Source organism: Mangifera indica, chromosome 18 (assembly GCF_011075055.1).
Source record: "Mangifera indica cultivar Alphonso chromosome 18, CATAS_Mindica_2.1, whole genome shotgun sequence".
NCBI classification, from domain to species: Eukaryota; Viridiplantae; Streptophyta; class Magnoliopsida; order Sapindales; family Anacardiaceae; genus Mangifera; species Mangifera indica.
This window is the reverse complement of record NC_058154.1, coordinates 238,121-257,389: the sequence shown is the minus strand read 5'-3', so window position 1 is coordinate 257,389 and position 19,269 is coordinate 238,121. Positions and strand designations below refer to the sequence as shown.

At 29.7% G+C, this 19,269-nt stretch overlaps 1 protein-coding gene and 1 pseudogene across 1 annotated transcript; both read right to left on the bottom strand.

The window, feature by feature from the left end:
- Positions 1-377: 377 nt before the first annotated feature.
- On the bottom strand, positions 378-5,488 carry LOC123202208 (annotated as a pseudogene).
- Positions 5,489-5,605: 117 nt separating this feature from the next.
- On the bottom strand, positions 5,606-9,441 carry LOC123201901 (cytokinin riboside 5'-monophosphate phosphoribohydrolase LOG3-like). The gene is made up of 7 exons (XM_044617482.1): positions 9,194-9,441; positions 8,425-8,522; positions 8,227-8,257; positions 7,612-7,711; positions 6,315-6,385; positions 6,078-6,221; positions 5,606-5,923 (listed from the first exon to the last, which is right to left on the bottom strand). Exons 1-7 carry the CDS (start codon positions 9,311-9,313, stop codon positions 5,831-5,833), a joined length of 657 nt encoding a protein of 218 aa, XP_044473417.1. The 5' UTR covers positions 9,314-9,441; the 3' UTR covers positions 5,606-5,830.
- Between the last annotated feature and the right edge of the window lie 9,828 nt (positions 9,442-19,269).

Sequence of the window (19,269 nt, the reverse complement as noted above, 5' to 3'; positions counted from 1 at the left end):
TATTGTTCAGAAGTTCTTTTGACCACTTAAAATTTTAGTAACTGACTCTGAATTTCGTTCCTTGAATTAAGATGACCGCAGCTTATATTATGATAAATCAGAACAACACAATGGTTCTCTCCAGATTCATGGAGAAGATGACAACCTAGTTATAATTAAAACAATAAAAAGAATTTAAAGCTCCCTTGACAAATACTTTATTACATGTTGAGGTTTCATGTATTCCTAGCATTAATTTCAGCAGTCACCATATTAGAATGAACAGAAATTCCCTCTGAAAAGAATCATCTGCAACTTCTGCAGATCATACAAGTATGTTAAAATAGACATGGGGCTTTATCAAGGAAGAATAATCTTTGTTCATCATGTATATTAAATTAGCAGGGTGCAAGGTCCTTTGGTGGCGGTAAAATGGATTCCTCTGGCAACTTTCCATTCTCCACAACAAAAGCCATCTTCAATCCCCACATAGTGTCCAGCTCAAGGTGACAATGCATAAACCAACACCTTCAAATGCATCGTGCTGTTAGTAAAATGCTTACAGCTATATGAAAATTTGAATTCATAATGACATATTTTTGTTTGCGTGTGCAAAGTTACCTGGATTGTCAGCTCTAAATCTGATAACAGTCCATCCTCCTGTTGGAACACCAACTGTATTTCTTTCTGGAGGATCAATCAAGTTAAACTTAGCCGGGTCTTTTTTGGGATCAAAGTTCCCCATCCTACTTCCAACAACGAAGAAATTGTAACCATGAAGATGAAATGGGTGCGACTCAACTGAAAGAAGATTTGTATCCTGCAACACTAATTCAATGGTAGAATTGAAAGCCACCTTACGCAGCCTTGTTCCTGATGAAGTGCCAAGGTTGGCGGTAAGTAGTGCACCGGTGTAGTTGAATGGAACAGGAGGGCGGTCTGGGAAGTCAGCTCTGAGAACTCCTGAGATATTAAAATAATGAGCCTGCAGGAGTCCAATCTTTGGCATCACAAAGGTAATGTTGTTCAATGAAGCTGTGAGTTTTGTCCCATTTTGGCAAGTGGGACATGGGTTTTGTCCTAAACCAATTATGTAAAAAAGATGGCGATCCACCTCAAGAGGTACTTTGGCAGGATATTGTTGGGTGTTTAAGCTCCTAAGTTTACTAGTATAGCTTAATGCAAAGTTGGTGTCATTTGGAGCAGGCAGTTGAGGCATGGTTGGAAGAACTGTGTTTGGGATGCCTTTGTGTTGCAGAATGGCTGTAACAGTTTACTAGTATATCTACTGGAATTGGTGCATCCATGAAAGGCCTGGCTGCCATGAAGTACCGGCTTGGAGCTTGGTCAGCTTTAACAAGAACATTAGTGGTTTGCCCTGGTGCAGTTAGGATAGCTCTGGTTGTGAATGGCTTGGTGTAGACTGCATCAATCTCTACAACAGTCATGTTATGACCAGCTATGGCAAAGAAGAGCTCATCATTAAGTGCAGCGTTGACAATCCTAAGTAGGTACATTTTTCCAGACTCCACCTCCATAGCAAAAGTATCTAAGACACCCAAAAAAAGATTTGAGTCAGTAAGTAAAATAATTCATTTCCCAGAATTTGTATCCTATCATAATCTAGAGACATTACGTTTCTCAGAGCAAGGGAAGAGTGGCCCTGGTTTCCCATTGATAGTATGAGCATCTGAGGTTTGTGGTGGCAAGCCTAACTTATTAGCTTGGTTTACAATTGTTTCAATATCAGAATTCCACCATTCTCCTGCATAAGAACTTTACATGTTAAATATTTAAATTTTTTTCAAAAATTTTGATTAATGGTGATGATTGATGATGCTAATGACCCAGAACTATATTTGACTCTTGGTAAGGTTGAGGAAATGGAAATGGAGTTCCTTCTGTAGGCATAATAACAATATCACCATAAACTGTGGCTTTTGGCCACAAAATATGCGCATGCCAGCACAGAGTTCCTCTTTGTCCTGTGACATTAAAGTCGTAAGTGTAGCTAGGTCCGGTTGAAATTGGGCATTGTGCTATGTATGCTGGTCCATCTGCCCAACCATTTCGATATTGCTTCAATCCATGCCTGCATACAAAATTCAGAAGCAAATTTATGCCGTGTTTATGCATGTTGTTAATACAAATGATTAAGGGCTCAAATTACATACCAATGTATAGACAAGTTATACTGTGCATAGTTTGTGGCATTGATAAGAACTTGATTGCCTTGCTCGAGCATAGATAGTAGGTCCTGGAAACATTCCACTTACTGTGACAATTGGTTTAGAATGACACAATCTGCTCACATTGTTAACTTGAACCTGGAAATGGAACACAAACAAGAAGATCATGTTATAAATTGATTCCGAACATTCTTTTTTTTTCTTAATAGAAAAACAAGTTCCAAAAATGAATAGCCACATCAAACGGATAATTCTTCACTGCTACACCAGCCGGAAAAGAAAGAAACCCAACAAAGCAAAAGCTATGAGAAAAATTGTTGACATTCTTCGCAGAATTACTTAACTAAAATTAGTACTTTGTCTGAGCTTGACTTGTTGAATGAATGATGAAGATCCATGGCTACATACTTACAGAGGTAGAATTCAATCATTCAAATGCGAAAAGTAGATGGATGGGTGGTCGTTAAAGCACAGTTGGAAGCAAACTGTTATAGGACGTTGAGATATCTATTTTGTCAGCCGTTTGGCTCGTACTTTGATATCATATCGAAATATATATTGGTCTTATAAGTTTGAAGATTGAAACTCATATTATACAAAATTACTAATAGTGATCATAATTTGACAAGCTTTTACCATATAATATGTTACGAAATTGCTAACTGCATCAAAAAAGTTCTTGCTCTGGCTGCTGGTTTGGCTATCTGGGATGTGAGGATGTCGGTAAAGGAAAGAGACAGATATCAGTCAATTTTCCAACATATTTATACTTTGTAGGTCAAAATCTACTATTCAATGAATTAAGCGTATAAAAATGTCTCATGCATAATTGTTTTGAAGCTTCATCAATTGGATTAATAATGAAAGAGGAAATAATACGTACAACATGGGAACCATTTCTAACAAAGCCTCATATAGAGCCCTATAGGCCTTAGTCCAGCAAGTTCTGGGAACGCCCTATAGGCCTCGTTTGTTGATTGAGATGTGGAAATAGTCAGGTTAATGATCAAAATGCAGAATGTTGTGTGGAATATATATTTGTGGTTTTAATGAAAGCAATGAAACAATTGATCAAGCAAGTTGCAGTCGTGATGAAACGTCCATTCCAAGAATATAAACTGTCATTCCACATGACAATTAGGTTTGTAGATATCATGATGGAATACCTTTTTCAAAGATAGGAATGATTGTTCCATATACGTATATTAAATCATGAATCAAAAGACTTGTTCTTGATTCACTTTGAAGAATTAGATTTCAAAGAGAAGGAACAATCATTCTAATGACTAAAGTGTCTATTCTATAGAAGTCATTACACAAGGTTCTAATAGAGAAACAATGATCGTTCCAAGTTTATAACACTTATTCTGAAGATTGTGTCTTGAATAATGATTAATGCCTAAGTTTTGAGTAATATAGTGGCACAAGAATTGAGAATAAAAACCATAAGAAAATGAATAATGATGACTAAGCATGTTAAGTCTGATGTCAAAGCATATAGTTAAGTGATACATGAGAACATATTCGAGTTTAGGTAAGAGATTATTTAGTTGTGTGAATATAACATGTCTTTATAGAACTTTTATGGCGTTTGAGTTTTATGAGGAACTCATTCTTATACTCATATATGTGGAACTTGATCAGAAAAGTTTTTAGTAATTGATACAAATACTTGTGAAAATATGTTTTTCTTTATATGTTTTTACGAGGGTTATTACTAAGGAGCATCCATGAGATTTTTCATCCATACGCTTACAGTAAGGTATATCTGTAATAGAGTGTTATGATTAGTAGTCTACTAATGTTTGTGCTTGAAAAGGAGGATTGTAGTAGCTTATTGTTTACTCACATTACTAAAGTGTTAAATTTATATCTTAACCTCATCTGATTAACATAGTCAGTAAAGTTTTCAAACATGTTTATAAAACGCTTTCACGAGTTTAAAAATGTTTTATAACATGCATTACATCTTGTGTCATCAAAATTAGGAATAACAACTTGTGTTTTAGATGACAAGTTTATAAGATAAGATATGTAAAACAATAAGATAAAAGGAAATATAAAGAAAGAAGTAAAGTGAATATGTTTGATGGTTACATATTTCTTGAGTGTTTAATATTCATTTATTTTCTTTCATGTTTTGTAGATAGGAGATGAACGGTACCTATAGAGATCGTGGGTAAACTGAGTTAAGTCATCATCGGAGTATTATTATTATAAGTTGATATGTTATGTTTCCCTTGTCACCATCTTGAATTTGCAATTTAGCTTGTAGAGCACTTTTCACATATCCCTCCCTCTACTCCAATCAGTCTCCTTTGCTCTTGTGCCTGCAATTCATTTAACAGTTCTGCATATAAAATACTAAATAAATCCTTACACTCTTTTAGAGCAAATATTTTGGATTCAAACCTCTCAGGAGTAGTCACCAAAATCTTTTCTACCATTGTTCTATAAAACCAATATTTTATTGTCTCTGATTCTTCCTTTCTCTGCATCTCTAATTCCCTCATCAGATTCAACACTAGCATGTTTTTAATCCTTTCATTCTCTCTAAATTCTTTTCTAAGGTATTCCTAGATATCTTTTTCTGATTCTAAATTCATGACTTGACGAATATAGCATCTGACATAACTACATGTAGGCAAGCCTTTGCTTTGTATTTTTTTGTCTTTTTCTCATTGTAATTCCGCGACTGAGCAATTGTAGGATTATTTGACAATGGTGATATCTCATAGTCCTCCACTGCCTCCTATTGATCGTTAGCCTGCTGATGGTTGTCATCTTGACAGCGCAAGTTTGTTAATGCTCACCATAAAGCATGGGAGGTGTTGTTGATGAGTATGGTAAAAGTGTTTTGGTTTGTGTTTAAGAACTATACACAAGGCAAACTCTCATAGATGTCTTAAGATACCAATATGTTGTTTTAATTTCTTTAACATTTTAACATCATTTCAGTTACAATTTTTGATGCAAATGATACTCCTTCGTCCCTCAACTTTCCCATTACATGATTAGCCAGTGGCCCTCTGCAACACATGTTGTTCTCCAATTTGTTGGACGGCAGAGCAGAGTGCTCTCTTGAAAAAAAAAATTAGCAAAGAGAAGAAGGCGGCCCCCTCTCTTTTCACGTGCATTCAATCACACCTTGTCCCTTAAGTTGCCTCTTTGTTTGGTTGGTTAATCTTATCTTGTCTGTTGTTCCAGTCTCACCAACAAACAACCTGTTCAAGAAGATTCAAAACATGTTTGTTGCAAGAAGGCCCCTTCTCCCTTTGCATCATTGCCTCTGCTTTTTCGGAGTTTGCATCAATGGTCATTTCTTTAAGTTTATTAAGACAATCCTTTTCAGCATTGCAACTTAATCGCTTATGATTTTACCATTGCAAGGTTTTTCAACAGAAAGATGAAAGTAGTAAGAAAGGGATGGAACTGGGTAAACATATATATAAACTTGGTTGATATTATAGAGGGGAATGTTCTTAAGCCTCTACTTACAGCTTAATCAAAACCAAATTCCCACAAATGGGGAATGCTAAAGATTCAGACTTTATAGGTTTATAGCAGTAATTTACAGAAAGAACAACCCCACATTGGACATTTAGAATTTCCTAGATTAGAACATTACAAATTTCCGACTATCCTCTGTAGCAGTCGCAAAGTCACCTAGATATATCATATTGTTGAGGATAGCTGAGCTGCTCCATCTCCCAATTCAACTTTGAAGCAGCTCTTTCATGGCAGGGAACATAGTCCTATAGAAATAACAAAGCAAAAATGAGAAAACGACTAGATATGCACTCGATCAAACACTAAATTTAAATGTCAAATTCTTAAGGATGCCGGTAAATGCATTAAGAAGAAAGGCTTGAATGTTTAGAGCTTTCAAATACAATGTTTCAATTATACCTCCAATTTCTTGACTATGTCCTTTGCTGTTGGTGCAGAAACAATGATTTGGCCTGCACTTGGGCTAATAAATCCCTCTTCCACAGCTTTGTCAATGAAGGAGAGCAAAGAATTGTAGTATCCATCAACATTAAGCAATCCCACCTCCAAAACATAATAAGAATTACCATCATTAACTAAATTAATCAGTTAAAGAGAAAATGTAATAAGCAGATACTAAGAGTTGCAGAGACATACTGGTTTGTCATGTATCCCTAGTTGAGCCCAGGTGATGACTTCAAGTAGCTCTTCCAGAGTCCCATAACCACCTGCAGTGATCACTTATATAATTAGATGTTTCTGACATCTCAAAACAAAGCATCTCTTTGACTAATAACCGAAAGAAAATTGAACAGAAAATATTATTTCGGTCCACTTCAACTACTCTACTAGAGCAAATGCCTATTGCCTACAGAATAAATCAGTAACATCTTAGTGCTACAGAGAAAAAGGATGATGTCTTTATACTGTTGATTGAATAAGAAGCAAGGATTATTACAGTCCACTTAGACTACTCATCATATGATGGGTTTCATGGCATGAATCATAAAAGTTATTATTGACCATTTAGCCCATGACCTTTTTCCCACATCCCAAAACTTTGTGTTTACCACTCCCATCCCAAATTTCTCTTCTCTTTGTCTCTTAAAACTATTACTTGAAGACAAGAAGAACGAAATGACTGCTATAACATTGCATATGCTCCAATCCACCATCTTCTAAATTTGTCAAAGCACAGGATTCGAGACAATAATTAGTCTTTAAAGTTGAGTGTCATAGGAGAATATGAAAAAACAAAAGAAAAAAGAATGTGAATGTAGTCTTTGAAGGGGAGAACTTGATTTCCCTGTTAGGTGCAGGTGCTAGTTGGCAAAACAATTTGGTGAAAGTTTTAAGAACATCCTAACTCCAAATATGGTGGGAAAAGAAAATGGGTTCAGTACTATAGCAGGCGACCATATGACTACAACAAAAGGGCAAAAAGCATAATAAATAACAGGGTTAGCTCTAATTTTCAGTGTCAGAATGTTGATGGGTCAGGAACCTGGGTTTGAAGAGTTGCTCTCTAGTCATAAGTCTTAGGGTTCCTGACATAAGATTATAAAAAGAATGTGACAATTTACTCTTATTCATATGCTCTCACTACAACACCACCATAAAAGGTAAAAGTTACAGTATTTTTAACAGTGAATGTCAGTGCTTACACATACTGTTCAAAAGGGATTTGCATGAAAAGTGACATAAACATCGAAAAACCAAAAGCTTGACCAGATTAAAAGCAATTAGTACACTGATGCTCCCTAGGGAAGTGGGATTACAGAGGACTGTTTTAATGATCGTTTTCTGGAGTTAGGTCTCGAGAATCAATACACTGCATGTGATAAAACTGGTATGCCAAATATGGTAAAATATTGGGAGCTGATGGTCAACAAAATTTTCAGATTTGCCCAAGTATTTTGGTCAATGTTTAAATTGTAGCTGGGCTTACACTAACCTGGTAAGGCAATAAAAGCATCCGAATGCTTAGCCATCTCAGCCTTCCTTTGATGCATGCCTGCAACTGCCTTCACTTCCCCCACTGTTTCACCAGTTAACTGCAAAAAATACACACAATAAGCAAGAAACATTTACATTTGGAGTTTTCTGCAGTGAAGCAATGATGAGTTTTTTGGGAATGATAGTTCATTTAGCTTAATAAGATGATTCTGAGTTGTAGAAGAAGCCAATGAAGAAGGGGACAAGAAATAAAACTTGTGAAGCCACTACAGGTAATAAAATAAATCCAAATATACAAACACTATGAAGGATTAGAGCCAACTGCCCCAATAGCTAGCATTGGATAAGGCTATCAAGTATTCATCAGAGAGGCAGAAAGTCCATAGAAACAAAGACAAAATGATTAAAAACATTAGAACGGTAAATAACCAATATATATAAAGAAAAAGACTAGCAAAGACAACAATGTTTTTTTAAACACTTTCTTATGAAGGGAAAGATAAAGCAATTAAATGCAAAGTTAAGAAACAAAAGGATATTTGAGAATAAAGGCAGAAATATTTAATATAATGGGATAAAGGTTGAAGACTTTTTCTGGATGGAACAGACATACCTCTCGAGGCATGAGCGTCTTGGGAATAACTCTGCAGCAAGACAATAACATGAAAAAAAATCAATTGAAATACAGAACAACACCAACCAAAACAACGAACCCACCTCACTATTTTGTTTTTTAATGTGATTAAGTGGTTTTTTATATCCAAGAATTAAGACAAAAGTGAAGGAATGAAGAAATTGAAAGGAGTCTTACCCAATAACATGGCGACCGCCATCATGAACAGCTTGTGAAACCAAACCCATCAAGCCTATGCTACCACCTCCATAGACCAAATCAATGTTCCTAGAGACCTGCAACATAACATTATCAAATCAACTAAAGGAGACCGATAAAACCATTTTTCACTTGATGAAATGGAATAAGGAAGTACTTTTTAAGACTACATTTGGCCATTCGGAGACTGGCAGGCTGCAAAGACACCGATAAGATTGAAAATGACTTTTTGAAACTCATTTGACAAGGCAGTACCTTGTTTGTACATTGAAGTTTCAAACTTTAAAAATCCTAGGAGATGGTGAAGGTGAAATCGGGAAGATTAAGGAATAGTGATAACAGTCACAAGTATTGAAAACATAGAGCATTTCTTATGCATCTCTAAAGTGAGCTTATTTGTCACTTTGTCCTGTTTCCTAACAAGGACATTGAGAGAAAGGGGACAAAAACTTTGCATAACAATGCATATATGCTATAAAGATAACCGACGAAGAAGAAAAGATTAAAACAAAGACTGTAAAAGGTCAAAAACCAAAAAGCTAGTTAACAAAAAGGTTGAAAGCAACAGAAAGATGAAGATTAAGCAACTTTCAAACGATTTGAGGCAAAATCCTTCTCATGTTTGAATGTTATACAAAATGGTTTCAATCACATTAGCCGCAAACCGGAGAAAGAAATATGAATAACCAAAATCATTTTTGTAAAAAAAGGCAAAAGAAAACATATGAAAAATGAAGTCTTTAAATACCAATTCTTTGCCAAGCTCAATAGCAGCATCTTGATAGCTAATCTTCCTGCCTTGTTGACTTCCACAAAACACACAAATCCTCTTAAACTTAGATTGATTCACTCCACTGCCCATCTCCATTTGGTAACACTAACAATAATTTTCTCCTACTTTTATAGTTGGCTACTCAAATATACAAGAATCTACCTTGTTTTGTGCTACATATGTAACTGTTTTCTAAGCTTCTGTGCTGTATCTAAATGCTTCCTAAGCAACACATGCGTCACAGAAGAAAACAAGTATCAACTAGACGCTTATTTTTGATTGACCACTCCAGCCCCTACCTCCATGCGTATTTATAAAACGTTGTCACACGTGAGTGCGTTTAGCACGCTTGCAATCCAGCCCACACATACAGTTAACATTGGTGTGCGTGGACAAGTTGTTCTATTTCTATGTTTTATTCTTGTATTTTTATTCCCTCTGCTCATAAACATATTGATATTTATAGTGGATTTTACTTGTATATGAAAATATAGCTTCTATTTATGTATCTATTGATCTGAGATATATACAAACACTATACACAACAATGAAGCATAGTAATTCTTTGATCGGTTTCTTGATGAAGCCGCAGTATGTCATGTAGAAGAAAACACTACTGAAATGGTTAAATAGTGAAAAAGACAATAAGGAGAGAGGCGGCACCTTTAGTGCACAAATTTGTTAATTGATTAATCAGGTAGCTTAGCCCATTTGGTTATTGGGAAATTGAAATTTTTAGCACTATTTTATTCCGTGTATACAAAATTGCCACCTATCCTAATGCTTTCACAAATATACCACAACAGTACTCACCTTCCCCAAAATACCCCTCTTCAATATTTCAAGCGTATATTCTCTCTTTCTTCTTCTCTGCAACTTTTTTTTCTCTTCTTTCTCATCTTTCAAGTGATAAAAGAATCATGTAGAAAATAGAATAAATGTTTCAAAAATAAAAGAAGAAAGGAAAAAACTGAAAAAGGAAATTGATTTCAGATTAACAATTCTTTACTGAAAAAAAAACTGAAAAAAAAGTTAAAAAGGTTGTCAGAAAAAAAAACTGAAGAATAAAACTGATTGGCAAATCTTATTCGGTAGATTTCAGATTTCAGAAAACTAGAAATCTTATCGGTAGATTGGGTATTTAATTAAAAAGAAAACTGGAAAAAAAAAATTTTAAATGGTTGGCATGGGTTGGCGTTTTATAATTTTTGGGGGTTGGCGTTTCCGCCAACCCATAATACTTTTTTACAGGCAAAGGGTTGGCGTCACCAGGCACCAAGCCATTATATTATAATATAATATTATATAATTTAATATATAAAATAAATTGATAAGGGATTCCGCCTACCCTCACAATAATATATACATATATTATATTATATAAATATTATTATTAATATATTAATATTAATAATAATATATATAATATATTATAATATATTAATGTATATTTTTATTTTATATATATATATATATATATATATATATATATATATATATATATATATATATATATATATTAATATTGCCAAAGGTTGGCGGGGTCGCCAACCCTTGGCGACGCCAAGGGTTGGCGACCCCGCCAACCTTTGGCAATTATATATTATATATTATATATATAATATATAATATTAATATATATATATTATATATATAATATATTATATATTATATTATATTTAATATTTATAATTATATAATATATATTTTATATAAAATTATATAATATATTATATTATATAATTATATGTATATTATATTATAATATTATTAACAATATATAAAATATATTATAATATTATTAATAATATATATAATATTTTATATTATAATATATTATATATTATTTTATTATATATAATATTATATATAATATTTTATATTATTTTATTATATATAATATTTTATATATAATATTTTATATTATAATATGTTATATATTATAATATTATATAATATATATATATATTAATTATATATTATATATTATATATATAATATATAATATTAATATATATATGTTAATAATATTTCAATCTCCAGTCTTCTCTCATGGAGACTTTGTGTCTTCTCTCTTCTCTCTCTTCACAGGCCTGAAGTGCTTCTGCTATTATGGAAGCACTTTTGGAAATAGCTGTGCCCACTTCACGAGAAGCACTTCCACTTGCAGTACTTGTTATATATATATATTAATATTATATATTATATATAACAGTAAAGGTTGGCGAAATCGCCAACCCTTGGCGCCGCCAAGGGTTGGCGATTTCGCCAACCCTTATTAACTATTATATATATATTATAATATAATATATATATTATATTATATTATAATATATATTATATTATAATTGTATTATATATATTATAATATAAAATATTATATTATATATATTATTATTATAATATAAAATATTTTATTATATATATTATTATTATAATATAAAATATTTTATTATATATTATTATTAATATTATATTATATATTATAATATAAAATATTTTATATATTATTATAATATTATATATAAAATACAATATATATAATATATTATATTATAATATATATTATATATATTATATATATATAATAGTAAAGGTTGGCGGAATCGCCAACGCCAAGGTTGGCGATTCCGCCAACCTTATTAAGTATTATATATATATATATATATATATATATATATATATATATATATATATATATATATATATATATATATATATATATATATATATATATTATAAATAATATAATATATTATATAATTATAATTATATATTATAATATATTATATATAATATAATTCTAATTATATAATTAAATAATTATATAATATATTACATAATATATAATATTATAATATATAATTATATAACAAAATATATATAATATATTAACAGAAAAAAAAAACAAACTGAAAATTTTGGGAATTATTACGCTAACTTTTCCCACACCACTTGTTTTGCTTTATAAAGGGTGAGTCCACTCTACATTAATGCTACAGGCCAGTTTCCCTTATCGCCAACCCAGACTCCTTTTACACATATATATATATATAATATTAATATATGAATACATATATATATATTTTATATTATTATAATAAATATATTATAATATAATATTATAATATGTATTCATATATATTATAATATTATATATAATATATAATTTTAATATTTTAATTATATATATTATATAATATATTATATATATTGTATTATATATATAATATTATAATAATATATAAAATATTTTATATTATAACATATAATATAATATTAATAATAATATATATAATATAATATTTTATATTATAATATATATAATATAATATTTTATATTATAATATATATAATATAATATATATATTATATTATAATATATATAATAGTTAATAAGGGTTGGCGATTTCGCCAACCTTTACTGTTATATATATAAAATATATATTATAATATATTTAATATTATATATAATATTATAATAATATTAAATATATTATATTATATTTTATATATAATATATTTTATATTATATATGTAATATTATATTATAATAATATTATTTAATATTATATATATATAATATTATATACATATATTAAGGGTTGGCGTTACACAGTAACTTTCACGCCAATTTTTTTTTTTTAAAGTTAAATATCCAGTTTTTTTTGTTTCACTTAAATCCTTAAATCTCAATTTTTTATCTTTTTCCAGTTAAATACTGTTACATAGTTTTCTCCCATCATCATTTCCTCTAAGGTTTATACAGTGGATGTGTTTGAGTTTTTGTGGGTTGCTTTTTTTTTTTTAAATCCTTACTTTGAAAAATTCTTAATCTGAAAAATTTAGTTTTTTTCTTTCTGCTTTTGTTTTTTAAGATGAGGAAGAAGTGATAGTGATTATTTTATCATTTTGAAAGAAGAGGAAGAAGAGAAAAAAAAGTTGCAGAGAAGAGGAGAGAGAATTTATGTATGAAAGACTAAAGAGGGGTATTTTGGGGAAGGTGAGTACTGTTGTGGTATATTTGTGAAAGCATTAGAATAGGTGATAATTTTGTATACACGGAATAAAATAGTGCTAAAATTTTCAATTTCCCTTGGTTATTTGCAGAGAAAGCTGTTGACTGTAGTCTTTCCCAGTTTGGATTTTTGGTTTTTAACTACCAACTTTTAGATCAAAGACAAACTATTCTCTTTTCGGCTAGAAAAGATCCGATATGGACAGACTGGGATGGGCACATTTTTTAATCTAGTGCTCATTGGGCATTGCGCAATGACATGTTGGATAATAATCTATTTTACAAAATTACAGTACAACAAAAACATGTTTTCTGAGCAAGTATGGAGAACAATTTTAATAAAGAAAGTTAATATGGAGCATTGTGCTTTGATGATTGAATAAAAACACAAGTGGGTTATGGTTTATCACCTTGTCTTTCTTACTAGACAAATTTGTTTTAAGCATGGGAAACATTTTAGTTTCATTGCACGCTCTTCTTCCCTACTCTCCAAGCATGCTGTCCCCAGGCTCATTTTCTACTTATCAATAAAAATTCTCTATTTTTATAATTTTAAAACAAACCCATTTCCTGATTCTTATTATCCATATGGGTTTTTAATTTCTTATTCAAACTATCAATTAATTGTTGTGTTTTATTGTTTCTTCAGTTGCCAGGACTGCAAGAACTGAACCAATCCTAAAGTCGGCCTTTCCATGCTCTAGCTGGCTTTATTTTTATTTTGACTGTTAAATTCCTTCTCACTCCCTCTATTTTCAGAGACTATAAACTCACAATTACTATTGCTTAATAGGGGATCGAGCTTAGGCTAATAAACTATTAATGTACATTCTGCGTGCTTGCATGCGCATTTAAACCATGTTTTTGTCTGTTTGTTTCTGTGAGTTTATGTGAATTATTATAAATATATATGCGCCTATGTGTTTAGAATTAGAGTTTAATTAGGCAAACAAGAAATGGGAATCCTGTTAATTTGTCAGAAACTTTTAACTCTCTCCAGTTAATGATCAGTTCAGAGATGACAAATTGTTAGTACATCGCAGTCAACATATGGCAGTACTAATTTACTTCATTGAATGAATGAAAATTTTAACCTTTCTCTTTGTGATTTCTCTTTTAGATGAAAATTGCTGAGGGGTGCCAGTTTCAGCAAATACTTCATTGAATGTGTGACTTCATAGAACTGGATTTTCACAGACATGAAGCAAACTTTCTTGTGGTACAATATGGCAATTAATATGTTGTTAAACCTTTCAAATTCAGAACAACGAACAGAACAGATGACATTGCATTTTCTGGAAGTTAATTTGATCAAATTGGAGCTCTCAGGATTTCAAGCAAAAGATCTCTACTTAAAAAACCATCCTAAAATTAGGAAAGATAAGAAGGCAAAACTAGCTGGGGGCTGCATACATATTGTATCTTCCCCATTTTGCTCCCTGGGGTTGTCTCCCCTCCCCTCATCATTCAAGAGAGTATATCTGCTTCTTTTGTGTTCCCTTCCTGATTAAGGCAGGCAATCAAATTTTCACAGCTTTTCCGATCAGTAAGCCCTCCTTCCACCATAATTTTATTTGAGTACATATATAATATATTATTATATAATTTATTAAGTTTGAAATAAAGATAAAATAACATTCAATTAGATGATGACATATCACATATATACCTATTTATGTATTCAAAAGTTTATACCTATTGCATTGCTTTTTTACAAAATAATATGCATTGAGAGTCTTCCCTGCTGCTAAGAGAGCATCCAATACCTTCTCATAGCTCAAAAAAAACGGGTATGGAAGCTAAATTGTAAACCACAATCAAATTTGTGGAAGCACTAGTGCATACATTCCTCTCAATCTCAACTTTGGGGATCATTTATTTCTCAGAAGATTTAGGAAGAAAGCCTTCTTATATGGCAAACATGGTACTGTGATGCCTTTCCTTTTTGGAGCAACAATGTCCAATCTTTTCTCTGTCTAAAACTTGTCTCATTGTATTTCTTCTGGGCTTTAGCTTTTTTCGAGTAAAGGAAAGAGAGATGGGTTAAGCCGTCGTCTTGTCTTAGTGATAGTGTATTGGTGAGGCTTCCATGGCCGGTAGTGGCGGGCCTACCAAAGGCCGAGCAGTCACTGACACTGAGCCCCCTAGAGAAAATTTTTTATTCTCAGAAATTTTATCTCTTATTAGGACCATAGATTCTTTTTTTCATTTTGGGCCCCCTGCTTTTGTTATATGACCTTTTTATTGGGCTCATATAGGCATTTTAAGTCCATAAATACTAGTTAATTATTCAAATTAATTTGATTTTTAAAAAATTAAAAACAACCCAATCTAAAAAAAACATTACCGTTAAAAGGAGTAATTATTAAGAAGGAATATTGTTAGTTTATGTTATAGGAGCTAATTGTGTTGCTTGTTCCGAGACATTAAGTCATTCATATTTTATTAGAGTAATATTATATATATATATATATATATATATAATTTGAATATATAAATGATATATTATCATATAATTAAATATTATTTTATCTTTATTTAAAATCATTTAATCACATTATTATATATTATTTGTTTACATAAATTGTATACTAAAAATATATATATAATTTTTTTAATATTATTATTATTATTATTAAATGAATGTTCTAATAAAAGTAATGATATTAATCCACAAGTTATCTATCAGCTTCTAATTTTACTATTCATATATTTTATGTGAATTGTCTATGTTATTTGAATCTTTGTTAAATCACATCAATAAAGCATCTTTTGGCCTAAGTAATGTTAATTAATGTTGCATATCAAGCATTTTAATTGCCTTTATTGACTATATAATAATATTACTGTTGGTATCGAGTGTTATGTCACTGTCACTATCACTGTGGCATTACATAAAAATACAGTTAGTGAACTACTTATTAAATATGACTTTATTACAATGAATCATATAAACATTTAAAATGTGATGAATGATTTATCATAAAATCGTATTATTTAGATTAAAGATATGATATTTACCGTTGACATGAATGCATACGGTTTATGTGGTATACGAACATAAGGTTACTCTTGTCTTGTATGATAAACGGTTTATGTACAAAGACAAATTATACTCAAGATAAAATTCATTGACTTTGAAATTGTACGAGTTTAAATTCTGAAAAAAAAGTCAATAAATTTTGAAAAAAAAAAAAACCTCTGGCTAAAGTAATTCATGAAAGTTTGTTTTCTAGCCACATTATTTAAATCATATCTATCGTGTTATAAAATTTTTTTATTGTATAATCCCGGTCGAGGATAAGTTAATGGTATGTTAAAACTTTTATTTTAATATTTGATTGAATCATCAATTAATAAATTTAAGTAGTGAATTAAAAAGTATAATTTTTCATTAATAAAATTTGACTTTAAAATTAATAAAATTGTAATTTATGCTAGCAGAGAAGAGTAGTATTATGTGCATAAATAATATACATAACTGTATATATAAATAATGATATATCATTATATGATTAGATAATTTTAAATTAAAAATAAATTTATATTTAATTATACGATGATATATTATTATTTATAAATAAAATTATATATAATATTTATATTCAGAATTTTTTAATATTTTTTAATAATTTAATTAATTTTATGTGGAAGGTATCATGCGCTATGATTGCCACATACTTTTAAATTATTTTTTATGCTGAAAATCATGTGATTGGCTTACATTATTATAGATGATGTGTGATTTATTTAAACATTAATTATTATTTTAATCAAATAAAAAGAATATATTCGTGGTTTAACACATAATTTAGTATATGATTATAATTAAATCACAAAAATATTTGCTTAATCAGCTCCAACTAATTTTTAAGATGCAATGAACCAAATTAAAGTGGGGAAAATTCAATTAAATTCAAAACCCCAAAAAAATAATTCTAATTAGATTCTGGGCAACATAGTGAAGTGGACCATGTTGCCCCTTAACCGTAACTTAACTGCCAAATCGAAAGAGGAAATGATTAATTAAAAATTTCAATGTTAATTAATTTATCTTAAACATGATTAGTGATTTAATGGGGGTGGGATTGTGATATCCAATCCAAGTTCAATGAACATAAATTTACTTACCCCATTGTTGCTTCGATGGATGCGTAATTTTTAATTATTTATATAAATTAATTTTTGATGCATTGAATTGCCGACAACCAGATGAAGCATGTCATGTGGGTAGAGAGAGAGACATTTTGCGTAAAATTATTAAAAAATAAAATAAATAATTAATTTAGCTCCATATTCTTTTTTTTTTTTAAATATAAAATTAATAAATAAGTTAATAAAATTTATTTAAACTTATTCTATTATTTTTAATGGTGGGACATCATCCATATAATTAATATAAATACAAATCTATACGTAAATGATAATAATATATAATTATATAATTATATGTTATTTTATTTTTAATTTAATATTACTTAATCACATAGTAATATGTTACTGTTTATGTATAAGTTTATACTTATTGTTTATACACATAATTTTATTTTTAGTTTAATAATAAACTAAAAAATATAGTAAAAACAGATAAAATTTACTTAAAATTGTCGAGGAAAAAACATATGTTAAATGTTTAAAGAAGTTGGTTATTGGATTTGATACAAAAGGGATTGAAAGAATGGTTTTTCTATATTTCATAGTACAAGAAGTTGATATCCTAATCTATTTATAGTAGAACTAAGTAAAAAAAGTTAAGCAAGTAGCTTACAATTAAGGAGCTAATGGCAGAGTTAACAGTGCTAATACCCCTTTCAATTTCAAGATGTTAATGTATTAGCCATGTGGAATTTGCCAACAAGAGTAAAAAATAAATTAGATTTGGTAAATACATACATATATATATAAAACAATACTTTGAAACCCACGACGACGACAGATAAAATGATATTTAGTCTTTATATGTGTAGTGTGTTCGTAAAATATATTATTATGAATAATTTGGATGACATTATAATTGTTACAATAAAGTGGAATAATAGTTGAATGATTGATTATGTAACACATCTTTTTAAATAAATACATTTTTATGAGAGTATATATCAGAAGAGAAAGTATATTCTTACCTTATTTAAAATCATGCATTTATAGTCAAACTTATAGTAGAAAAGTCAAACTTTGCTCATATCATAGACCTGTGAAGGAGTGTCAAATAAATAATCATAAACATGTATATGAAAGATGTCATAATTAATCAAACCATAATATATATCATTATCTATAACACTAAATGTGTATACAAAAACATGAAATGTAATAAAATAATAAAACATTGATATATCATTACATAATTGAATAATTTTGAATTAAAAATAAAATAATATTTAATCACATGATAATATATTATTTAAATATTTAATTAAATATTAAAAATTAGATATATATAATATTACAATTAGACTTATATATTTATTAATTATCTCATATTTAAAATTAAAAATTAAAAAATGTAATTAAACATTTTAAAACTTTTATAATTTTATTAATGTTTTAACTTATGAGAGTGACTACAACTATTTATGAAAGTATTTAATGTTATAAATAAAAAAATTATTAGATTAATTCTTAAGGTTAATACGTCTTTTTCTTTTGTAATTATTTAAAATTGTTTTTTTATAAATAATAATTTTTGTTTGATTTGACGTGATTAACTATAATAAATAAGTAAAACCTTGAATTTAATGACTGTATTATAAGCCGTCATCGAGCTTGAAATTTTTACCTTTTTATTTATTATTTGAATGGAAATCCTATATTTACTTCTTAATCTAGTTGACCTGACTTGTCCGAATTTTCTGGCTTCTTCACAAGACGAGATAAAAGTGAAAAAGTGTCAATGAAGGGAGTAAAAAATAAAGGAGTTGAGTTGAGTTGAGTTAGGTTAGGTCTACTTAGCTTCTCTCTCTCTGCTATAAATGGAAAAGTAGGGAAAACGCTAACTGTCTTTTATGTCTTTCCAGCTTTTGGCTCTCTCTTA